This window comes from Bubalus bubalis, chromosome 1 (assembly GCF_019923935.1).
Source record: "Bubalus bubalis isolate 160015118507 breed Murrah chromosome 1, NDDB_SH_1, whole genome shotgun sequence".
Classification (NCBI taxonomy): Eukaryota; Metazoa; Chordata; class Mammalia; order Artiodactyla; family Bovidae; genus Bubalus; species Bubalus bubalis.
Window position 1 is genome coordinate 63,910,203 of NC_059157.1, and position 26,762 is coordinate 63,936,964.

At 38.7% G+C, this 26,762-nt stretch overlaps 1 protein-coding gene across 1 annotated transcript; it reads right to left on the reverse strand.

Moving 5' to 3' along the window:
• Positions 1 to 384: 384 nt before the first annotated feature.
• Positions 385 to 24,329, reverse strand: CHODL (chondrolectin). Its single transcript, XM_006059347.4, has 6 exons — positions 24,199 to 24,329; positions 13,124 to 13,433; positions 12,822 to 12,979; positions 7,047 to 7,133; positions 4,891 to 4,993; positions 385 to 1,762 (listed from the first exon to the last, which is right to left on the reverse strand). Exons 1-6 carry the CDS (start codon positions 24,275 to 24,277, stop codon positions 1,678 to 1,680), a joined length of 822 nt encoding a protein of 273 aa, XP_006059409.1. The 5' UTR covers positions 24,278 to 24,329; the 3' UTR covers positions 385 to 1,677.
• Between the last annotated feature and the right edge of the window lie 2,433 nt (positions 24,330 to 26,762).

The window sequence follows — 26,762 nt, forward strand, 5'->3', positions numbered from 1 at the left end:
CCTGGAGGAAAGAGGTGGGTCTCAGCAGCTGGTCTCCTATTCTGCCCAGAAAGATGGGTCTCCAAGAAAGGAAAGAGGAGTGTTAAATGTGGGCAGCTGTAAGCTTAGAAGGCAGCTGCCCATTTCCTCAGTCTCTAAGCAGCTGTAAACAGACCACTGCCCACTAATTTCTATTTTGTCTCTTAATTTTACCAAACAACTGGAGTTGTGAATTCCCACAATGAAAGCACTTTCATTATCTAATTGAAAAGATGAGGTTTAGAACACCCGGCAACTGTAACTTCCATTCTTACCACACTTAAACAGTCATTTGTTTCCATGCATTATTGCAAACACATCTGTACTTCGTTCATGTAAGAGATTTAGACAGCACCAATGATCATCCTTCAGAAACAAGAACTTTTTATTTGGTTAAAAGGAGCACAGACGTTTGAAGACCAGATAGTTACATCTCTCTCTTGAGAGGAAGGAGCCACAAGCATTGAAGAAACTAGAAGAGAGTACAGAGCCACCCCAAACCCTGGACAGGGAACCCATGATCACTGATGCCTACAAACGCGTTTTTACACTATTTCAGTTTCTTTCCTCACGTAAATGTCAACGTGCTGTGCTTAACTCCACACTCATGGTGACCACTCAACTAGTCCCAACTCTTAAACCCCCTTATATGCTGATAGAGGCTAAATAGAGCCAGGAAAGACCTTAATCAAACTGCAGGAGTTTGCCTCCAGAGTCAACACCAGAACCATCTTTGCTTTGCTGGCAAGAGAGGGACTGATTTCAGAACCCTCGGAGAGCTACTTGTGGTTATATAGGCAACATGTGAAGACATTATCTTGATTGTGTATGCCACCTTTTTTGTTCTAGATTGAGTATATTATTGTTTATACAGCTATTTAACAAAGTTATTACAAAATCTGTTGAACTTTAAATTCAAAATAATTGTAAGGCACATGTCTTGCACAATTGAAATTAGACAATTCTTGCCTCTAAGTATAATATTTGAGTAGATACCACGGTTAATGAAATAACTTCTTATTTCTGAAGACATTTCCTAAACTTCCTCTGACCCAAAGCAGAGAAACTAAAAGAAGATGAGCCATTTCTAGAAAATGAAACTTTTTATACGGTAATAGATTTATGTGTGTGTGAATTCAGTTGACAACAGCAATACATTTCTTTAATCAAAACAGCATGTATTGAAAAGTGAGACATCATAAAAATAAATACTAGAACAGTCCATTCTATCAAACACTCATGTAAAGGAAAAATATTTTGCACACTGTAAATTTCGATGCAATTTACATTACATTAACTAGATTACAACTTATGAAAGGTGAAAGAGACAAAGATAACTGCTTCCAATGCACACATTGTTCTGATGTGTTCACAGCAATTTTATCTGCATCTTATCCATCTCATCGACTTGAAGTTTGGGTGCATCCTTTAGCAAAATAAGCATGTCTCACTCCATTATTAGCACAGCATTATTTTATAAATGAGATAATGAACATATAAAAATTATTTTAGTATTTGCCTCAAGGGGGAGCTTACAGTTCATCTTGCACATCCTTTGAGATTTCAAGCCATTCCAAGCTAATGTTCTGATGCCATTCCTTATACAGATCCAGAATTATAAAACTCTATTTTCTTTTCTGGAGCCAAGTCAGTGGATTATTATACTTCCATGCCACTTTCTTTCCTGGTGCTTTTTGAAATCCACAGTGTGGATTGGTTTGGGCTAGTTTTTGTTCTTCCTTTACTGAAAAACAGAAGAAGAAGTAAATTCAATGTCTGAGACTTCTCATCAAACTAGGCATGTCTTGGTCCAAATGGAGCTTTGTCAGACTTATTATAAAAGTATCTTTCTTCTCTCATCAGCAGATATTTTTCATTCCTACAAAAAATTCTGGATTATTCCAATAGGTGAAGAGGGTAAGCAGTTCATATAAGATAATAAAAAAAAATCTTTCCCTGACCCTTCATATTTTAGAATTCAGACATATACACAAATATGTTTAACCCAGTTTCAAAATGTTCATTGTAATCACCAATAAATCTTCATTTTCTTTGATCAGTTATTTTTATAATTTTGCTTTTTGAATAATCTGCCATTAACATATGATGTACTTTAATGTCAAATCATCAAAATAGTGCTTTTGTCCTACATATAAAAGCTGTCCTATCCCCTCCACCCATCATGTTTTTCTGTCCTATAGTTAAGTCATTTAATTCCCCAAAGCTTAATTTTGCTATAGTTTCTGAAACAAAGGCAGTTCAAGGCAGATTCAGGCCTGAGAGAGTTCCTCTAGCTCTCAGGCTGACCACACTCCACCCTGTTGCTCAAGCTGTGATGTCTTCTAAAGTGAAAAGTGAAAGTGTTGTCATTCAATCCTGTCCGACTCTTGGCAACCCCATGGAATGCAGCCCACCAGGCTCCTCTGTCCATGGAATTCTCCAGGCAAGAATACTGGAGTGGGTAGCCATTCCCTTCTCCAGGGGATGTCTTCTAAATTTTTCCATAAGATGGCCACTTCTAAGACTCCTGCAAAAGTGACTGTTCCTGAGTTTCTCCCTTCCTGAGTCAGCCTCTTCAAGATACTTGTCAAGATCGAGGTTCTTTTTTGATCCAGTTTCCTGGGAATGAGCCCTAGCCTAGATCACTAACCCCTGGTAGTTCCTGTTCATTTTCTTCTGTACTTCTTGCTCCTACAGATGCTTCCTTCAATAGCATCTGCCTCCACCCCACGCTCCAGGCATTCCTCCTACCCCATCCCATTCAATCTCTGTCTACAAGACACTGTGTTGCTGAATCCCTTCAAAGAAAGAAATAGTCTTTCTAAATAAGCCTGAGCCATAGAATTTCATAATATTACTTAATTGACTTCAATTTAACTGTAAATTTATTGCTAACACATGATTGTATCTAAATGATACATTTTGGAGATGTGCATCCAAATAAGTAAGATCAACACATCTCTACCTAGGAAGTTATTTTACATGAATGGAAAATAAACCAAGCAAAGTTGATGAAAAACATGAAATTCTCCTAAATGGTTGAAACAAAAGGGAGGTTAAGTTATTAATGTGGCTTTGGGGCAGCATTAGTATTTATTTGATTTAAGAGTTATCATGGATTAAGGAAACAAGACTTCTTATTTTGAACATGACATGGAATCACAGACGCCATCTTGTGTACCCAACCGGAACTTAAACTTTCTGCAAGGCACTCAAATGACAATGAATTGGAGTCTTTGATGAAGTTTTTCCTTGCTTTCCTGGAAGAAAGGAAAATGGGAGGATCTAAGAGAGAATGAATTAAGTACTAATAGCTAATTCTGGTGTCTGGAGATGGCTTATGTTTGAGTGAGTATATTTTCTTACTCTGAGAAATATGTTTGAGTGAGTATATTTCCTCACCCTTGAGAATTTCCAACATGTGAAACTTCCAAGGTCTTCAAAGTATAAAAACCTGGAAGACTTGAGAATGAGCAGAGTCTCCACAATAATATACTATTTTGGAAGAAGGAAAGCAAACTTCAGAGAAAACTCAGTTACTGATACTTTGGTAATTTTACTTTTAGAAATGAGAAGATCTACATAATTTTTCTCAAATCTTTGTTCACAATGATTAGCTATTTGCAGCCCTTCATTACAGTTTGGCTGGGTTATGGGGGGGATTTATATCAAACCCTCCCTCTGCTTCATTGTTTTTCATACTGATAAATTATCTTTTCATCTATAGTCTTAGAATTAAGGGTAAAAATCAGATATTTACTATTGTCTTTATTCTGTATAAAATATTGAAAACATATATATGTGTGTGTGTGTGTGTGTGTATATATATATATATATACTGAGTACACAAAATATAGTATTAATTTTCCAGGCTTTATTTATCATTATTCAAAAATGGCTTCTTTAAACAGTCAATATATCACAGCTTGGATTCTTTAAAAAAATTTCTTGTGTACCATTTAGAGTTTATATCTATTTAATTTTTTTTTTCTGGAGCTTTTTAACTCAGTAAATTCTTTAGGGTTCATGAAAAAGAAAATGAAGATAAAAGAAAAAATTACTTATCTGCATGTCCTTCCCTGTTGGAAACATTCTATCATTTTTTATTTAAAACACTGACAAAAATGTCTAGTTTATTCTAACAAGCATGCACTAATTTAAATCCACATCTTTTCTTTGATATATATTTATATTTCACATATTAATGTTTTAGTTTAACTGTCAAACTGACACCTATGAAAAAATTTCACCTGTAATTCAAGGGTATGAGTAAACATATATAAAAGAATACTCTCAAGAGTCTGGATGTTAAGATATATCATTTTATTTCAAGATGCCTACTAAAAAGTGACCCATTTTACCATTGTTCCTATACTTAAAATATCCTTTGGAAATAAAACAGAAGGCTGTTTTTGCAAAAGGTATTACAAAGTTCACGTGCAAAAATCAAGTCTGGCATACAACTTGAGGTCAAGATTAAAAGGTTTAGCATTACTGCCTGTACTTAATATAAAGAGACAGTACAGTATAGTCGCATATGTTGTGGAATTAAAAACATTCACATTTCAGATCCATCACACATATTAGCCATGAGACCCAAGGCAAATTGTATGACCCATTTAAGCAACCATATTCCCAACTGAAAAAGAGAAAACAGAAGGATAACTACTTCATATGGTCTGTGAGGATGAAATGAGATAATTCATAATCCTATAATCAAGGTATATGTTATTAGATTGTATATACTATATTTGTACTGAAAGAATGAGAATCACAATTTTCTTAAGGCAACGTAAAAACATAATTTTTTAAAGAGTTCTGAAAATGTGTTTAAAGTTTTTCAAATTGTCTCTCCATGTATGAATTATTTACCTTTTATGCAGCATCTGGAAACAGCAGGTTCCAAAAGCAACCAGGATCAGTAAGAGCAAAGGGATTGTTGGTATAACAACATAGATTAGATTGGGAATTATTCCTACAAAAGTAAAACAGTCTTAATGTAAACAGATAGTTGAGGCAGGATTCTGACATTATGGTTCTATAAAAGCTTTCTAAAAAATTAAGGCAAAATAGAATTATTATCAGTAAGCAGATACCAAGTAAGGTCTTCCCAAAATACTGAATAATCTAATGAAGTAATATATTTATGTTTGGTTAAAAGTTAAAAACAAAATCATGCTGCATGGTTGCCATGCTCCAGTTAAATGTCCATATTTCCAAAACTATTATTAAATTTGCAATTCAGATAGGGACTGGCTTTCATAACATATTAATAATCTTAGCTATCTCACTCCATTAATCCTTCTCAGTTATTACTTTGAAAACAAGCACTGATTATTAAAGAATAATCATGATTAAAGTAATTGTTGATTTATTAGATATGTAATTATCCTAACTAATAAGCTCAGTGCCATGATGACATGCATAACTCTCTGGGATTAAGCCAAAATTCGTAAATATTAACTGATGATAGAGTCATAACCTAGAGACATAAGACTCCAGAGGCATAAATATTTGATCTTAATTAAATTCTAAGATGAATCATTTTTTAATCCTGTTCCATCACACTAGATAATATTAGGTATTCTTGGAAAAATAAAAAACTGCCACACAGAACCCCCATATAGCTTGCAATGACTTTATTACGCAATTTCTCAATGTCATAAGCGGGAAAATATTCCTAATATAATTATTTACTGATCTGTTTGATTAGATTTACATGGTCTGAATGGTTTTAAAATCAGACGACTGAAAGTGAAAAGCACTAAGGTTTAATATCACATCCATACAAGAAAAGCAAATTAGAAAGCTATGTATTGAGATAGCAAATTGAAAGCCATTATCTTAGTCTAAATGTGTGTGTGCTCCATCACTCAGTCATGTCTGACTCTTTGCAACCCCATGAACTTTAGTCCACCAGGCTCCTCTCTCCATGGAATTTTCCAGGGAAGAATACTGGAGTGGGTTGCCATTTCCTCTGCCAGGGATCCTCCCAACCCAGGGATCGAACCCACATCTCCTGTGTCTCCTGCACTGACAGGTGGATTCTTTACCAGCAGCACCATGCTAAAACAGGCCCCTAACTGATACTAAGAGCAGTTTTTTTTTTTTACTAAAAAGAGGTTTGCATTGGGATTGTGTTTTGTGTCTTTTGCAGATACTGGTGTGCTGTAGGCACTGAGTTGAAAGCTCACTGTATGTGTCTACTACCCAATCTGCTCTTCAGTCATGTCACTCGGTAGCTTGAAATTGGCCAGGGTGGCAGTTTTCCATACCACAGAAAACTCAAAGCCTACAAATTGGACTTTTCAAATCCCAGCTTACTCCAGTCAATCCCTAAACATTTACCAGTTCCCTACTGTTTATAGGCTACTGAATGTGCCAATTTACATCATAACACCTGCAAATTGGGGAAGATCCTTATGAATCCACATTTTAACATGGGATACTTAGTTTAGTACTAGATACAGAAAACAAAATTTCTATTCAAAAACTGGCTTAGGAGACTTCCCTGGAGGTCCAATGGTTAGGACTCTGTGCTTCCACTGAAGGGGTCGTGAGTTCTATCCCTGGTTGGGGAACTAAGATCTCACAATCCACACTGTGCATCCAAAAGAGAAACACCCACAAAAACTAGCTTAGCATCATTTGTTCCAATGCAATTCTAAAATAAATTTCCATACGCCTATATTTAGTGCACTTTTTCACTAAGCAACAAGAAAATTGGGGCCAACATGAAGCAAAAGTGAACTGAGAGAGTAGCATTGACATATATTCACCACCATGTGTAAAATACATAGCTAGTGAGAAGCTGTTGTGTAGCATGCGGAGCTCAGCTCAGTGCTCTGCGATGATCTCAAGAGGGAGCTCAAGAGGGAGGGGATATATATACACACTCATAGCAGATTCACATTGTTATACAGCAGAAACCAACACAACATTGTCAAAATTATCCTCCAATCAAAAAAAAAAATTAAAGTACCTTTTCTTCTCCTTATAAGTGAGTTAAAGACATATGAACTAATTACCTGCCTCAGTAACAACTACATTTTGATGAGTGTCTCCAGGTTGGTTGGTAAAATACGTCTTTTCTACAGGAGCTGTTGGATTAATCTCTGTAAATAATAAGTACAGTTATCATGTATAATGATAAATAAGACAAATGCAAATGTAGATGAAAATAAAAGCTTATTACAAAACAAAATAAACATTGATTTCTGAACAACTTCCAGCTAATTCTATTTTGAATTTAAATTTATATGAAATGATTTAACAATAAAGGCAGCATTTAATTGTCTCTGAATAAAAGATCTGCCTGGTAACTCTTTGCAACTTGGATCCACTGGGTGAATTCCTGTAACCCCAGACTGCATTTAACAATCCAGAGCATCTGTGCTGATGATAACCTATTACAGGTAATAATGACAAAGGAGGTACAAAAGTAGGCAAAGATAGGCGAGAATCGGAAAGCATAAGAAAGTGAGGCACTAGCTGTGAATAAAGACCAACAAAGATGATTTCTACACTACTGTTGTTTAGTCGTTAAGTCATGTCTGACTCTTTTGCAACCTTATGGATGGACTATAAGCCTGCTAGGCTCCTCTGTCTGTGGGATTTCCCCAACAAGAATACTGGAGTCAGTTGCCATTTCCTTCTCCAGGGGATCTTCCCGACCCTGGGGCTGGCAGGCAGATTCTTTACCACTGAGCCACAAGGGAAGTCTTTATACTACGATGGTGTATAATTTAGATTTCTCCTCACAACAAAAAACAGCAGATAACTGCATATGGACAGTATCCGGAATTGATGATTCAAATAAAAATGTTCTAAAGCACACTTCTGTCCCCTACAAACAATGCCATCCTTAGATTTCCTTCTCAACAATATCTGCATCTTTAAAAAATTATCATAAATTAAGGCTTGCAAATTGTTTCTCTCCCTGCTTTTTTCTGAGGCAAGATTTTTTCAATTGCCACACACTTTAAAAATATTGATTTTTTTTTAATAACGATCTGGTACTACTCTCTTGTCTAATATCTTTTTCTAGGGCACTGTTGTTAAGAATCCACCTGCAATACAGGAGACCTGAGTTCAGTCCCTGGATTAAGCTGGAGGAGGGGATGGGAACCCACTCCAGTATTTTTGCCTAGAGAATCCCCATGAACAGAGGAGCCTGGCAGGCTACAGTCTATGGGGTTGCAAAGAAGCAGACATGACTGAGCAACCAAGCACAAGCAGTGGCTGAATTAATAGAGAAATTAAATAGAATTACTAAGAAATAACCTGTACATTTGTTTTCATTTGTTCCAAAAATACAACTCTGTTTATTTTTCTCAATTAATGGAAAAGACAAAAACACATGCAGCATCATCTTATGTTAGTTTCAGAATATTAAATCACTTCAATCTAATGTTTACTATTCTAATTTGGCCACATAGTCTCTCTTCATTAGAAACTTAATCGTATACCACCCTATAATAATATTTACTATTCTTTTAAACATATCTTACCCCTACACTTTGCCTCCTCTAGTCTTCAGTCCTACCCTACACTCATTCTTCTACAGAATTTAGGCACTCCTTGCGTCTAGTGCTCAACTGGTATTTGCTGAACAAATAATACAGATATTATGCAATTTATCAATATAGAACTGGTTATTTTTTAAATAGTTCAAAAGTTTTAATGTGATTGCTGATTAGGTGACAAAATTTTAGAAATACAATCTCATACATACCGTTTTTATTGTCTAAGAATAACAGTGCTTAATGTAATTTTAATAAATATAAAAATTGGATTCAATATTCAGAAAACTAAGATCATGGTATCCAGTCCCATTACTTCATGGCAAATAGATGGGGAAACAGTGGAAACAGTGACAGAATTTATTTTGGGGGGCTCCAAAATCACTGCAGATGGTGACTGCAGCCACAAAATTAAAAGACTCTTGCTCCTTGGAAGAAAACTATGAGCAACCTAGACAGCATATTAAAAAGCAGAGACATTACTTTGCCAACAAAGGTCCATCAAAGCTATGATTTTTCCAGTAGTCATGTATGAATGTGAGAGTTGGACTATAAAGAAAGCTGAGCACCGAAGAATTGATGCTTTTGAACTGTGGTGTTGGAGAAGACTCTTGAGAGTCCTTTGAACTGCAAGATCAAACCTGTCAATTCTAAAGGAAATCAGTCCTGAATATTCATTGGAAGGACTGATGCTTAAGCTGAAACTCCAATTCTTTGGCTCCTGGATCTGAAGAATTGACTCATTGGAAAAGACCCTGATGCGGGGAAAGATTGAAGGCAGGAGGAGAAGGGGATGACAGAGGATGAGATGGTTGGATGACCTCACCAACTCTATGGACATGAGTTTGAGCAAGCTCCAGGAATTGGTGATGGACAGGGCGACCTGGCATGCTGTAGTCCACAGGGTTGCAAAGAGTGGGACACAATTGAGCCACTGAACTGAACTGAAAAATTGGATTCAGAAGCATCCCCTTAATAATGTCTCTGGATAACAGTGATAGACCCAAAGAATAAATATGCAACTCACAGGACAATAATAAAAAGTATTGGAGAAGAAAGTGAGAAAATTTAGAAGTGCATTATTCAGTTTCTGTATAACTAGGCTAATTTTTTTTAAACCACTTTTGTATATCAGTAGTCATGCTCTTGTGGTGCTGGAGAAGACTCTTGAGAGTTCCTTGGACTGAAGGAGATCAAATCAGTTAATCCTAGAGGAAATCAGTCCTGAATATTCATTGGAAGGACTGATGCTGAAGATGAAGCTCCAATACTTCAATCAACTGCTACGAAGTGCTGACCCACTGGAAGACCCTGATGCTAGAAAAGATTGTAAGCAAAAGGAGAAGGGGGCGACAGATGATGCGATGGTTGGACGGCATCTTCAACTCAATGGACATGAGTTTGAGCAAACTGTAAGATAGTGAAGGACAAGGAAGCCTGGCATACTGCAGTCCATGGGGTCACAAAGAGTCGGACATGACTTAGCAACCAAACAACAAGTCATGCTATTAGATAATATGCAGGAGCAGAAAGAGGAGACCAAGTCACATAGTACTTCTGGTATAGTTGGAGAATAAAGTTCAAAATATTGTTACAATTTGTAAATTAGTTTTACTGCTTGCTCCTCCAATCCCCACACCACTAAAAAGCTAACTGCTGCTGTTGCTGCTAAGTCGCTTCAGTCCTGTCCGACTCTGTGCGACCCCAAAGACGGCAGCCCACCAGGCTCCCCTGTCCCTGGGATCCTCCAGGCAAGAATACTGGAGTGGGTTGCCATTTCCTTCTCCAATACATGAAAGCTAACTCAGTTCAGTTCAGTTCAGTCGCTCAGTCGTGTCCGACTCTTTGCGACCCCATGAATCGCAGCACGCCAGGCCTCCCTGTCCATCACCAACTCCCGAAGTTCATTCAGACTCACGTCCATCAAGTCAGTGATGCCATCCAGCCATCTCATCCTCTGTCGTCCCCTTCTCTTCCTGCCCCCTGTCTCACCCAGCATCAGAGTCTTTTCCAATGAGTCAACTCTTCGCATGAGGTGGCCAAAGTACTGGAGTTTCAGCCTTGGCATCATTCCTTCCAAAGAAATCCCAGGGCTGATCTCCTTCAAAATGGACCGGTTGGATCTCCTTGCGGTCCAAGGGACTCTCAAGAGTCTTCTCCAACACCACAGTTCAAAAGCATCAATTCTTCAGCACTTGGCTTTCTTCACATCCATACATGACCACTGGAAAAGCCATAGCCTTGACTAGACGAACCTTTGTTGGCAAAGTAATGTCTCTGCTTTTCAATATGCTATCTAGGTTGGTCATAACTTTCCTTCCAAGGAGTAAGCGTCTTTTAATTTCATGGCTACAGTCACCATCTGCAGTGATTTTAGAAGCTACCTACTCACCACCAAAATAGCACTGACTATACAAGCAAGGAATTTAATCAAGCCAACATCCTTCATAAATAAGACACTAAGCTCAAGGAAAGAAAATCAGTTACATATATGTGTATGTGTGTTAGTCAGTCATGTCCAACTCTTTAGCGACCCCATGGACTGTAGCCCACCAGGCTCCTCTGTCTACAGGATTCTCCAGGTAAGAATACTTGCCTAGAGGGGGTTGCCATATCCTTCTTTACCGCTGAGCCACTGGGAAAGCCCTCTCCATCAGTTACATATAAGGTAAATAAAATGAAAATAAAGTACAGAAATTCTAAGTACACTAATAAGACCAACCATGGAAGTGTTCAAGTGCTTCAAAAACAATAAGTACATAAAATAATCTTGCTCAAAAGCTATACGTATTTGAAGATTTAGGTAGAATATAGAAGATAAAGGAAAAAAATAATTTTATGTCTAAAATGCTGTTCCATAAGTAGTATAAACTTAGACTACCTGATACAAAACAGGATTCAGAGGTAATAGTGTCCTGAATAAGGTGGTAAGTGTGATGCAAGATAAAATAGTATGCAGGGGTCAGCTAAAAGTTCAAAGAAAGGAGAAGATAATATTGTATTAAGAATATACTATAATATACTTTGTTTCATTTAACAGTTTCAAGCACTTAGTGTCACAAAGTTAAAATGTCAGAGAATTTCAACTTAATATTTTTCTAAGGAAAAAAATCTAGACAAAGAACCTAAGTGCAAAACAGATTTCATTTTGCAAAGGCTTCTAAGAGGGTAATGATGGATTTAACCACCAAGAGGTTTAAAGAATAAACTCACCAGGGATAAAGAGAGAAGGCTAATATACTCAAGAGCAGAATAAATATAAGAGAAGGGTAAATCTAATCCAAGTAATCCCTTGTGCTTTACAGTCTTATGAGTAAAGAAGAAGTATAATTTCAAGAGAATAATGGAAATAGCAGCACTTGATTATAATTGCCTACCACGAACATACGCTTCGAGGTCAAGCAGACAGCCCTTGGGAGAGTTCAGATGAAACTTCCAAACACCGGGAGGAGAAGAACAGCAAAAAGACCTCAAAGCCCAAGTGTCTAAGTTGACTTTCTCAGATCATTAAAAAGATGAGTTTGCATAGTTCTGATCAGTCTCTTTTTTGGTCAAATTTCCATTCAGTTCAGCTGTCCTGTTCAAAATAATTCAAGTTTACCATTTCAGTAGGAAACCATACTACCGTAGCTCAGGTCAGAGCAATCTCTCCATGTGCTGCATAGGGTAAGAAAGCTGGAGACTTCAGACAGAAGGAAACTGAAGAGGCATATTCCATAGACTGAGGGCCACAGCAAGAACATGCCACCTGCCCTTACTTTTCTGCACCAGGGTTCTCTGACATTCGGATTTTCACTGAGGAGAACAAGCCAAATATCATGCCATTATATGATAAGCTTATTAGAGGAATGGTGCTTGGTTCCCTTAAATATACCAGAAAATGTTCTAAAAAACTACTAATCACATGCGTAAACTCCTAGGTGCTTTGGTGACATACTTATTTCACATGCACTATACTAAATGCTTAACTGTTGTAAAGAGATATTTATTCTTCATAAAACCTATTTACAAAAACATAATTTGGCCTTAATATTAGAAATAATTACTGTCTTTTAAAGATACGCCTCTGGATATTTCTAGATACTCCCTTCTATTTAACTCATTGGGCAGTTGTTTGCGTTATAGCTTAGGGTGTTTCAATACTCTGTCATCGAACTGCAAATTAATTTTGTGTTCCACTGCAGAAAAACAAAAAGAGCCCAGGCAGCATAGGTTAAAGATGAAAAATGTAAGCCAATACACATATACAATCTGCTCCTACTGACTTACAATGCTTCCTACCTGGTTCATACTTGCAGATGTAATTGTGCTTCATGTTGCACCTGTCATCATTCCACTGGTAAAGGTAGGGGCCCCCAAGGCCAGGGTTGGCCGTTGGCTGATGATACATCACAACACACTTCTCACTTCCACAGGAAGGTTCATCAGTGTACCAGTTTCTGCAAGGACAGAGTACCAGGGACACTTCTCAGTGACTTCGCCTGTTCTACTCTGACATCCTCTACAGGTAATGGACATCTCCCCCCATTCTTTGTACTCTGAGTCCTCCCAGAGACCTCTGCCTCCTCAGGATCCCCACTCACCGGTACTGGGAACTGCTTCCATCCGACCACTGGTAGAGATCTGGGCAGGCACCGGATGTTTGCCCCTGGCCATTTCTCCAAAGCCCTATCCAGAAATCACTATCGGAAATTCCTATTCCTGGCTTTGTCAGGTTCTGCAACATGCTTTCTATTAACTTCTGTTCTGCTTCATTCTCCAGGCTCAGAAGAGCTCCCCCTTCGCTCTCACAAGCCAGCCGTGCCTCCTGAAAGCTCACGCGGCTGGACAGCTCATGAAAGTAGGCCATCTTGTAGCAGAGATGCTTGAAATCAGCAAAACATACTTTTTGGCCTGAAAAAAAGAAAAGATGTCCATGTACTGATTATCTGAACTATCTTCATAATGCTACTTACTACATGTTAAAATGAAAGAACCAATAAAAACAGAAAGATTCTACCAAGAATGTTTCTCCCACTGAACCACTGCATAAAATCTAGAAAATATTCTAGATTCCTACTTCAATCTACAAAAGTTAATTGATACCCTAACAAACTAGTAACCCAAACTTTTCAAAACAGGGGAAAAGAAAGTATAAGTGGGTCAGTCATGTCCAAATCTTTGCAACCCCATGGACTGCAACGCACCAGACTCCTCTGTCCATGGAATTCTCCGGGCAAGAATACTGCAGTTGTTTGCCTTTCTCTTCTGAACCAAGGGATATTCCCGATGTGGGGATTGAACCCAGATCTCCCACCTTGCGAGCAGATTCTTTACCATCTGAGCCACCAGGGAATCAGTACACCCAGGAAATTTTTGTAAATCATAATTCTTCTGGCTTACCTTTTGCAAACTGATAGCTAAAGCAAGTGAAAGTAGATAAAGAAATGTCAAGTATACACAGTAAAGGAAGCTAAAAGGTCAAAATTATGAAATAAGAATCACAATTCACAAAGGAATTAATAAAAAGTAAAGTAAAAAAGCAATCTTTACATAAGGCATCATGAAGTGAATACATTCAAATAGTTTAAATTTAAATAAAGTGGCAAATATAAAATGTAAATATTTGTTTTTCTTGTATATATTTGAGAGCAAACATATTAAAATTCAAAGTTAATAGAAGTCAGTATAAAGGTAAGGGTAATAATAAACAATTTATTAATATAGTGTGGCATTAGAAGTGACAGGTAAACCTTTTAGAGTACTCTAGGATACTCAGAATTTGGAACAGAAATTTAAAATGCAAATTTTCACTTGTATTTTAAAGGTTTTTATAAGTTACAACACTCAGTTCAACCATCTATGCTGATATCTATGAATGATTTTAAAAGTCACTATATATAGAGAGAATACAAATTTATGTCAAGATATTAGTTTGAACCACAAATGAAGTTTAAGATAATTCTCAAGAGTTCTTAATGAAATATCACCTTTTATCAAGCTTCACTGCTATGACATCACTAACAACATCTGTGAAGATTTAAATACATAGGCAAACAAAAGTTTGACTTAAAAGGCCTCTCAAAATTGAATTTCACATACCTCTACATATAGATCAGAATGAATACTCCTAATTACTTCGTGACAGAACTACAAATACGAACGATCACACTGCATCATAAAAAAGCCATATAAATAACAGCAATAGTGTCTAGGATTTAGCAACGAAATTCCTATTGTTCTGTTGTTTGCACCTGCCTCTTGTTATCACCAAGTAAGTATGCCAAGGTTATAGACACGGTCGCCACAAAGGTCATGCTGCTTTGTTTTGTTTTTCATCAGCTTCCATGATTCACCTCAAATCTTTGCTGTCAACTTTAAAAACTGCCATGGCTCTATCTCTGTCATTACTCCTTATCCCCAGCCTGCGGTCCACAGTCTCCACCTCCCTTTCAGCCTCTCGTTTCAGCCTGAGCTTTGCCCTTGGAAAATAAGCTAGTATTTTATGTAAAATTAAGGCGAGTTCCTTTATACCAAGAAATCAAGACATAGCTTTACTGCTTACAATTCTTATTCTTCTTGGGATTGAAGGCTTTATTCACTGTGTATTTAATTTTGTAGCGGATCAAGGAAATCTGTCAGTATTAGAGGGCTGTTATAACACTGTTTCTAGCCAGTGTTTTAATATTTAAAATAAAGCATTCACGCTTTATACTCTTAATTACATCACACTGAGCCAGTGTTGGTATCATAGCCATTCTCCCCCAGAATCAGCAATTAATGATCTCTGATGACACTTAGAGGCAGGAGGGAAGAAACCAGTGGAAGGCCATTAACCTCACACCAGTGTTTGAGTGATAGGCATTCAGTATCTTGATACAAGCTGAGAACAGCCAATGAACAACACAGAAGTTCCAGCAATGCAAGCAAGACAGCCAGCTGTCCTCTCTGTCTCATTAACTGTGATCTGGACTCAGGAGTAATGCACTGAATAATAAGAACAAATTAAGAGACTGCCCCAACTAACTGTTAATGAAAAATAACATGTTCATATGAATGACTACAGGAAACTGGAATTAAAGAGACACCAGACAAATCAGCCTGAAATAAATAATCTGGGGGAGATGACATGGAAGTCCCAATGGTTGATCCTAATACAATTTTTTTTTAATTTCTAATTTATTATTAGGATTTGTGATGATGTCAATGTTCAAAATGGTTGTCCCTGGAAATACTTTAGTAATGCCATTAAGTCTAGTGATTTTTAGGCTTGTATTTTTAAAGCAAGATCTATCTCTATTTTCATTTCTACATCTTTTACATACTTCTAAATCTCAAAATATATCTGAGCTGCATTCCCTTGAGCTTTCAATTTCTTCCATTTTCCACCCAAGAACTCTCGGACTTCAATGTGATCCCAGCACTTTTGAAATATTAACTTGTCCAATGAGATTGTTTGGCAAGATAACAGAAAGAAACCAAATTAAAAAAAAAAAAAAAAAAACAGATTAGCCAGAAATGTTAATGAGTTAAAAATTATTTATGTAACAAAGCCAGCAACAGTAGTTCAGAGGATATGCCTAGTTCACTTTATAAGCTAAAAGTCTCTGCTCATTATCTTTGACATACTGAAAAATAAACGCAGAGATTTGTTATTTATGATGAGGATACAAGAAAAATGATGAAATTATTTATAAAATTAAAATAGCACTTCTAATTAAATGCATAAGAGAGTTTTACGTGTCTTGTGGAAATTCCTAATACCACTACTAGGTATTGAAATGTCAACCTGTAGATAAACGTTAGTCTATACAGAAATAATAATAATAAAGGAAAAATCTAGAGACAGGGATTATATTTTAAATAGTTAGGAACTAATACTGTAGGAGCCGTGGACAATAGCCAGCCTTTGCACTCTCTGCACCAGGTACCATTTCTTTGGCAGTGGCTGATGATAGGATCCTGGAAGACGGGGTGTAGACTGTGGTGGCTGCATATCGGGGGACTCTTAGAGGATGAGGACAATGGCCGATTACCAATTACAGATCTATGTTAACTGCAAAGTGTATTAATTGAATGTCAGCTGTGTCCACACATTTTAAACCTGAAGTTACTAGCAGTTCAGCTTTAGCAAGGCAGTTTTGAGGAAATTATTAGCCATACTGCACATTTTTAGGGTATTTATATATAAAATCAGTTAAAGCTGACACTGAATTTCTTCACATTCAATTCTATTTTATTATCGACTTCCACCTTATTCAGCAAATTTGGTCCAAGTTGCAGCACAATCACCAGAAGCAACAGCTACTGAACCACTCACCACCATTTCAGCTGACACACTTGGCTGTAGGAGCAGTGGAACTTTCAACAGCTGGGAAACAAATGTTGCCCTAATTCCCAGAAAAGTTCCATTAATATGGGTCTTCTGGAAGCAACTTTCCCACTTCTCTGAAGGCTAATCTTCTTAGGGAGCCATTACGACTACATCCTTCTCATTCTGTGAGATCACATGGAAAATTTCCTTTTCTCTTATTTTTGAATATTCAGAATAAATCCTCCATTGACTTTTTTGAACAACAGGAAGCTAGTCTTCCACCTACTACATCTAACTCCATCTACTACGTCTAATCTTCCACCAACCATTCTACCACCTGTAAAATAATCAGATAACCACCTAGCAGTTTTTATTACACTAAGGCTAGCTTGATGACAACTTACTAAAACTTACCTAACATCTGTAGTGGGAAATCTCCCTTTACTGTTGGCTTATTTACAAAAGAGAAAGACTTTTTACCTAGGAGTCAACAACTCCTGGTTTAATACATACATTCATACATGCATGCATGCACACACACACACACACACACACACACACTCATACAACTACACAGATACATATGCACTTCAATTCAGCAATAATTTTTAGTATTGCCTGATAAAATAATCATTCCTATCATCATAGCTAAGATTCTACTATTTCTACAAGTAGATAATTCTGTCTTTTTTCTTAGTCATAAAAATTCCTGTAGATCTAAATATTGGCAAAGCTTTAAATGTTTTTAGTAACAATGTAAAAGTGGGGCAAGAATTTTTCTTCCTGAATAGAAAGGATCTATGATTTGGTTTGCGGGTGTGCATGTTAAGTCACTTCAGCTGTGTCCTACTGTGTGACCCTATGGACTGCAGCCTGCCAGGTTCCTCTGTCCATGGGATTCTCCAGGGACAAGAATACTGGAGTGGGTTGCCATGCTCTCCTCTGGGGGGTCTTTCCCACCCAGGGATGGAAGGCCGTGTCTCTTACATCTTTTGCATTGGCTGGTGGGTTCTTTAGCATGAGATCTACCTGAGATGCCTATGATTTGGTTGGGTTTCACTTATATTTATAAAATTTCTGAAAGTTGAGTCCTCAGTTATGAAAGTAATAACATTTTTTTCTTACACCTCACACTATAATCACATATTAGCAACATTAAATAAGTATGGAATTTTATCATGTTTTTCAATAAAAACATGGAAGACATACTATGAATTCCAGTTGTTCAGTTATGATCTACCTTTAGTTGCAAAGAAAAAAACAAGTTGTACAAAAGAGGACCTACATGATAAATCTTCCCCAAATCAGACTAACTGGACTTTGGACATTTCACTAGAATACCATAAACCAATTTGCTCTTCATGGTTCTTTTTTACTGTACTCAAAATCAAAGGGATAAATATGCTGAAACGATAACATACAATGTGAAATGACTTCTGATCATAATGCCCAAACTTTGAAACTAAAAAGGAAAGCTATCAGTTATTCGTTCTGCTTTTACTGTTCAATATCACACCAACTTTTTAAGACTTTTTCATCATAAAAATGTTTTGCTATAATAAACTTTACTTTTGCAACAGATTTTGTAATGTAATTAATTGCAGAGTGCACTATTAAGATCATGCTGGAATCCATCTTCCTATACTGACAAACAGCGAAAACTATAGTCTTGGCCATTGGTTGAATAATGGTGGCATCAGCAAATCCTAACTCTCCACCTGGGAAACACCACAAGTCTTCTGAGAAGAGGATGAAATTTATTTCATTAACCTAGTATTTAAAATAAGATCTAAATAATAAATGTAAACCAAGTAATCATGTGAGTGAAGAATTCAAACATTGAATCACTAAAAGCTGACTTCAATCAATAAGAGCTTTACTTGGACTGTGAAAATATTAGGGACATTATTTAAAACTTTCCTAGCCTCAGTTTCTTACCTAAAAAGTAAGAGTAGCTCAGCGATTTAAAGAAATAATGATAATAGCCTGAGATTTATCAATAGCTAAGTGTGCAAACCCTCACAGCTAGCACAATCCATTGTTTTTCAGTCACTAAGTCTTGTCCAACTCTTTGTTTCTCCATGGATTGCAGCATGCCAGGCCTCCCTGTCCTTCACTATCTCCTGGATCTTGCTCAAACTCATGTCCATAGAGTCGGTGATGCTATCCAACCATCTCATCTTCTGTCATCCCCTTCTCCTCCTGTCTTCAATCTTTCCCAACCTCAGGGTCTTCTCCAGTGAGTCAGTTCTTCACATCAGGTGGCCAAAGTACTGGAGCTTCAGCTTCAGCATCAGTCCTTCCAATGAATATTCAGGACTGATTTCCTTTAGGATGGACTGGTTTGATCTCCTTGCAGTCCAAGGGACTCTCAAGCGTCTTCTCCATGCCCTTGGGTAAATTAGGAAAGAGGATCTCTCCTGGTGATATAGGCTGGTCTCCTGTAGGTGGCCTCAGCGGTAGCTGTGGGGTCTGAATTGCTGAGTGACCTCTCACAGTTTCTTGGTGAGCCTGTGTCCATGACACAACCCGCACTATTGTGTTTGAACCCCTTTAACCCCACAACTGGGATGCTGGGAAAGATTGAAGGCAAAAGGAGAAGGGGATGGTAGAAGATGAGATAGTTATACAGCATCACCAATTCAATGGACATGAATTTGAGCAAACTCCGGGAGATAGTGGAGGACAGAAGAACCTGGTGTGCTGCAGTCCATGAGGTCACAAAGAGTCGGACACCACTTAGCAACTGAACAACATCAACAACAACCCCACAGCAACCCTGTGCTGTGGATGCGCTCATCCCATCTTAACAATGAAGCAAGGGAGACACAGAAAAATTACATCATTTGCCAAATTCACACAGCTCATAAATGGTTAAGGGTTTGGAACCAGGCAGTCTGGCTCCACAGTTCTCACATGTCCCCACATTTCTAGGCTGCCTCCATGGAGGTCTCAGGTATATTTTTCTAAGGTGAAAAAATTCATGAATAAAGGGACTGATTCATATATACATAATTAGTATAACCTATGCTATCATGTTTAGCATTGGCTCATGATTGATCACCGGATGGCTAACACATGCTTGGGATTGTACATGGAGAGTTTCCCTCTAAGCAGAATGCAGAATTTCTTTTAGTTAACATTTAGACATAGGTTTCCTATTGCAACATCTATCTCAGATTTTCAGACCTCATATCTCCTCAATGATTTTTAAGTCTAGACCTTCTATTTTCCAAATAAAATAGACAAGGTCCAACCTGAACATCTCCCCAACAAGGAGTATAACTTTAGTCAAATTGTCAGGCTATGTTCTATCATCAGTGATATGTTAAAACATGAAAGAAACAATCTCGCCTGATAGTTCTGTCCATCATTTACCTGTGTGCCAAGCATCTGACACAGAAAACAGAGAGTTGGAGAAGATCAACATTGCTAATGAGACCATCAGCTGAATTTCCACTTTGAACATCTTTATATAATACTGTCCCTTTTTAATTTTAATGTAACAGATATTACCATCTTCCAGTAAAAGAATTATGAAAATAAAACCATAAAATAATGAAAAACGGCAGGTAAGGATTAATGACTATGATGAATGTGTAGTTTATTAAGTGACTGCTAATAAGATTAATTCATTCCTCTCTTGCCCAAGAGATACTTAAAGTAATTGCATCTTTGAAAACTGCACTATCATCACTTTATGCTTTTGATGATGTCATGGAATAGTACCACAAGCTGGAATACGCTCAGCAGTTTTTTTCAATTAAAAAAAAAAAAAAAAACTTGTATGTCCCTTGCTATTAATCTATGGGCTACTGGTCACCACCTATGATTTTGCAATATTCTGTAGCATTTGGATGATCAAAATGGAAGTCTCTAAATCGTTCAGTCTTCTAAATAAAATGTTTGCCAGTTTCAATAATTTCAAGTGAATACATATTAAAGTGTTCTGCAGAAATGTGGAGGTACCCTGAAACACACCTAATGCACTTTGCAGTATAAACAGGTTGATGGGTCACTGCTGGGTGCACTTAAAAAGAGAAAGTAAACACACACACACATTACTTCAGAACACTGTAAATGCTTAAGAATATCCACGTGCTCTTCAGATATATTCTCCCATCTTAGAGACGTGAATTTTGAATTATTTTTCATATGTATGCATATACCTCCAAAGTAAAATCATCTTACCTTTGTCCTAAAGAAGATGTCATTATCCACCAGGCACTTCACAAATATAAATGATTGCACCCCCCCAGAGATACCCTCTACACGAGGGATCCCCAACCTGCCTGATGGTCTGAGGTGCAGCTGATGTAATGATAATAGAAATAAAGTGCACAATAAATGTAACGGGCTTGAATCATCCCAAAACCACCCCCCTACCCCTCGTTCCACGGAAAATCTGTCTTCCACGAAATCAGTGTCTGGTACCAAAAAAGGTTGGGCCCATTGCTACACATCTGTGTAGAGCAACAAATCAGTACTGGTCTAAGATCTTAAAGTAATTCCCAAATTAGAATCAAAAATTCACTAGATATTCTGTGATCACTATCTTCATGGTTATATATTTTTATTGCATATTCATGCATCAAAATAAGCACAGCCAGGAATTTATAAACATACTTTTCTATTACTGCTGCTGCTGCTGCTGCTGCTAAGTCACTTCAGTCGTGTCCAACTCTGTGCGACCCCATAGACGGCAGCCTACTAGGCTCCTCTGTCCCTGGGATTGTCCAGGCAAGAGTACTGGAGTGGGTTGCCATTTCCTTCTCCGATGCATGAAAGTGAAAAGTGAAAATGAAGTTGCTCAGTCGTGCCCAACTCAGTGACCCCATGGACTGCAGCCCACCAGGCTCCTCCATTCATAGGATTTTCCAAGCAAGAGTACTGGAGTGGGTTGCCATTGCCTTCTCCATCTATTACTGCCAGATGCTATGAAATCTTATGAGGCAGGTTAAGATAATGTTTCATAAGCTTATTCTCCTTAAAATGCTTTCACTTCATTTATAAATAATGCTCTCAACTTTTAAAAAGGTGGTGTATGTAACAGTATTGGAAAGTATCTTATTGAATAAAGTTATGAGTTCTTATCTTTTTTCCCTAGGATAAATGGTTATTTTTCATACATTATATGGATATTATAATGGTTATAATGATCTTCAATAACTAAAAAATGCATTCCATATATTGTAAGTATGTTCCTAATAATGGCCCTAAAAAGCTTGTTTCAGTTGACAGTTAAGTAGAATTTTGGTAAATGGTCTCTAGTGGCATGAAAAAGTTGACGTACCTTTCAAAGCTTAACAGCATCCAGGGAGACATTAGACCTAATATTTCCGAAATATCAGGCTTTAGACTGCTCTGTTCTCATGCCATTATGGCTGATATATACATTCTTAAAAATTAGTCTTCAGAGGATAAAATTACAAATCAATTTATTATGGTTAGATTTCAATGTGAGTTTGTATGGCAAAGACAAATTATTCATAAGAAGAACATAACTTGGTAATTATTTTACTATCAAGTAAACATCATCATTTATGTTAAATTGAATTAATCATGTTCACTTAATTAGAAATTTTCCAGATGTTACCTACAAGATGTCTATAAATACTTACTAGAAGAACACAGCAAAAGGTTTGTAAGCATTTATGCAATAGAACACAACATAAACTTTTCATCAGTGGTTTTTCTCAAGGTCTGCTTTATGTATTCCTCTTCTCCCTTTGCAAATTTTAAGAGATGAAACAAGAATATACCTAATGGAGACTATTTAAGTCGGTGAAGTTTTTCCATGTGTTTAAGAAACACCTAAAGCTCAGAGCCTGATCTCTGCTGTTCATTCATTTGCACGAATAATTCTGACAGAGACAAAGGCAGTCAGATGCTTAATTCACACATTCAGATGAGTTTGTATGCTGGACTTTTCTTTGAAGCTAACATCGGCAGGAGGAATCCAAAACTAGGGCTTGTGTAACCTTATTTGATTCTGCAATGTTTTTATTTTATATTTAAATGATAACAGCCTGGAAAAAAATGTAAGCAATATGTATTTCCAAGTGACCTTTCACACACTGTAGTTAATTCCAATATCTCCAGAGGGCCAAAAAGTTAGTGGAGAGTGATTGATACCCAGACATTGAAGGATTGTATTCAGAAGATGCAGAAAGTCACATTGCTGAGGGGAATATCAGTAACAATTAAGCTTAATAGGCCAATTTCTAAAGGTCTGGCTTCACTACTGATTAAGTCGCTGTCATCTGTCATCTACCTCTAGTGACACCTGTTATACAGATGCACAGAATGTGAAAAGGAATCTGTGCTTTCTACATTAAAAAAAAATTACACACTTAAAACACGACCCACATACCTTCAACGAATGTCTATTGCAACGCTATAATTAGCATCACAAGAAATTTCAATAGCTATGCTCAATTTTCCTGTAAGGCCCCATTCATTCATCCTAGGCTTTTGAGAATCTTCGCTTTTTTTTTTTTTTTTTCCCCCAGAGACCTTCCCCAAAAGTAAGGGAGAGTGAATGAGGTATGAATTGCTCAACAACAGGACAGTAAAAGTCGTCGAAGGAATAAAAAAAAAAAAAAAGCAAAGCAAAGGCCGGGAAGCTTGCCAATTCTGATCCCTTTCCTGGGCATAGACTCGAACCGACCTAATTGGGCACCTACTGTGTGCATAGACCTGCATTGATGATCACGCACAACTCAACCCAACTCGAGCCGATTTCGTGTTCTGAGAAGTCCCCAACTTGCAACAAGGTGTGTAAAGGAAAGATCTCCTCCCACGACGACCAGTGGCCTGGTCTTTGTCAGCCCTCCTGAGAACAAAGGCTGGGCACCCCGGGGTCGGTAAGCCACCCACAGCGAACAGGTCTGGTCTCAGAAATCATCTGCAGGAACCCCGTGCGGGCGGGCGGACGGGGACTGGAGTCGAGCCAGGCCAACAGGGGGTGGCATTTCTGCAGCGGCTCTTCTGTCTCTGGGCTCCGTCTGCCTCCGCGGTACCCCACCCTTTCTACAGGTACCAGCCCTGCGGCCAACTCTCTTACAAAGAAAGTCGAACTAAGTCCTAGAAAACGCTGTACTGCCCAGAATGAAGCAGAGCTCGCTTCGCAGCTACTAAACCAGGCACTTCCAAAAGAATGTAAACTTTTCTGGGTGTTTAGGGAGGGATGGGGAGAAAGCAGCATGCAATCAATTTCCTTCTGCCTCCTCCGGCCCCCTACCTACCCCGCACGGGTTTCCAACCCCTGGGAGAGCCTCCACCCCTGGACACGCCGGCCCTCGCCAGCGCGCCCCGCGATCCCCTCTCCCGGCTTGAGAGCCGGCCGGGCTGCCCCGGACTCACCGCTGACCACCCGGCGGCAGAAGGCTCCGTGGCCGCAGAGCAGCGCTGCGCCGAGCAGCAGCGATACCACGCGGCTCATCGCGACGGGGCGGCAGGTTTGGCGTGGAGCGAAGGTGGCCTCTGCCCGCCTGGCGGCCCGGGCTCTAACCCCGGAATCCCCCTGCCTCCCCGTTGGAGGCCCTACTCCCGCAGTCCGAGCCCGGCTGCCCGGCCCCCTGAGCGCATCGCCTCGGGCCGGACCTGGCGCCGGCCGCGCTGATGCCGCGCGCGAGTGTGCCGGGTTGGAGCGCACGACCCTGCGGGTGCGCGTCTCCAGAGAGGCACCCGAAGTGAAGCGGTCCCGTGTCTGTCCCAGAGAAGAAGAAGGAGCCCCGGTGTGGCCCGCACCGTCCCCCTGGCTCCTCTCCTCGGCCTCTGGCCAGCGAGGGGCTGAGCCGGTGCGCCCAGGTCGTGGCTCCTACAGACGCAGCAGCAGCTCTGCGCTGGAGGCGCCGTCTTATATACCCACGTCCCCGAGGTTCCAGCCCCTCGCCAGTAATAATTTTTAACTACTTCGTCTCTCCTGCCCTGCGGTGCATGGCCCCTCCCCTAAAAACTGGAGCCACTTTGAAAACAGTCCAGTCAGCAGCCCCACCTCCTCGCACTCTCCTCTTTCCATTCGCTAGCAGACTCATTTGTGTAAAATGAGACAGTTTTGCTATTAAACTCTGGCAAAAGTTGGATCCATTTGATTTTCTCAAAGATTAATGGCCACGGGGATGCCAAGTTGTGGGGCCTTTCTCTCTCTCTCTTTTTGTGTGCTATATTGCTTGATCATATGTATTGCTAGATGCAGGGCACTAGCCGCTATTTAAGATGGATTGGTAGAGTGGGAGCCAAAACCTATTCGATGAATTATACTGTTTGGCAGGTTTTCCCCCACCTCGGTTCTGCAAGGAGATTACTTCCAAGCAGGGTTGCTTGACTAAATTGCAATAGGAGTAAATTGAAGAGAATATTTGAAACACAGTTTTCCCAACTGATTTTCATCTCAGTATTTTGGAATACTTGGGAATTTCCTGGACATAAAGGTATGTATTTCTTTGCAATCATCTATCAGTGAGGTATGGTGCTGGAGAAGACTCTTGAGAGTCCCTTGAACTGAAAGGAGATCAAACCAGTCAATCCTATAGGAAATTGGTCCTGAATATTCATTGGAAGGATTCATGCTGAAGCTTCAATACTTTGGCCACCTGATGGGAAGAACTGACTCATTGGAAAAGACCCTGATGCTTGGAAGGATTGAGGGTAGGAGGAAAAGGGGAAGGCAGAGGATGAGATGGTTGGATGGCATCATGACTCAATGGACCTGAGTTTGAGCAAACTCTGGGAGACAGTAAAGGACGGTGAGCCCTGGCTTGCTGTAGTCCATGGGGTGGTAAAGAGTCAGACACAACCGAGTGACTGAACAAGAACAAATCAGTGAGGTATGGTTAACAAACGAACTTTTCCATAACCTGATTTGGTCTTTATTGTAACAGTCCACTCAAGGATGCTAAATTTTCCTGGAGTACTGAAAAGAAGTTCATGAGAGTTTCATCTATATCTGGTCCATTATAGGAACCCTGAGGATGGTCTCATAGTGGGCTTCAGTAAGACTGATATTTTGCCATTATGTTGCTTTCAGTGCATGAGAATTTGTTAAATAAAATCCTCTGTTTTTAGCTTTTTTAAAATTCTTTGGCTTTTATAAGCCATGAGTATACTCAACACTTGTAAGACTATTTTCTTAGGGAAAAAGTTATTCTACAGTAATGATAGATCTTACAGAATAAGACATTTTAAACACTTGGAAGGATCTTGTGGAATATTAAGTCCACCCTACTCAAGTAGAATCCCAAAGTGATTATAATGTCTATTATTTTATTTTCCTTACGGAACCATTAGAAATACTAGTTTATTCTAGGGTCAGGGCAATTAACAAATCATGTAAAGAATATGGATTTTCACCACTAGCCACAGATCCAAAAGAAAGAGTTGTTGCTAGGATTTTGATTGGAAAATGGAAAACATAAGTCCTCAAAGCCATGAAGGAATATATAGCTCAGTCTGTAAGCCATGTCAAAGAGTGTCCCTGGGTGTGGCTATGTCAGAAAGTTGCTCTAGGGGTTCTAGAGAGGGCACTTTTTGGGGTTTCAGACTGTGGACTTCTGGTTAGGTCCTCAGGTGAAGGAAAGAAACCTAAAGAGCATTGGGGATATCTTTAATAAAGGCACTAGTTGCTTTCATGAGAGTTCTACTCTCGTGACCTAATTCCTGCCCAAAGGCCCAATCTCCTAATAACTATCATACTGAGAGGTAGAATTTCAACATGTGGATTTGGTTGGGGGGCAGGGGTGGGGATACAAACATTCAGTTCACTGCAATGTGCTACAAAGGAGATTTGTTACATTTAAGATTATTACAACTTTATATGAATATATTTGAAATGTCATTGGAATTCAGTGGTAACTAATTTACTCATTCTATTACAGTTTAGAGATAGTAAATGATTCTTCTGAGGACTATCAATATCATTGGTAGGA

Excerpts from the sequence above, each read along its gene's own strand:
- CHODL (XM_006059347.4), bottom strand. The coding sequence starts at position 24,277 with ATGAGCCGCGTGGTATCGCTGCTGCTCGGCGCAGCGCTGCTCTGCGGC. Across the intron at positions 13,434-24,198 it reads CTGCCGCCGGGTGGTCAGCG|GCCAAAAAGTATGTTTTGCT; the intron begins GTGAGTCCGGGG and ends TCTTTTTTTCAG. Across the intron at positions 12,980-13,123 it reads GGAAGCAGTTCCCAGTACCG|AAACTGGTACACTGATGAAC; the intron begins GTGAGTGGGGAT and ends CTGTCCTTGCAG.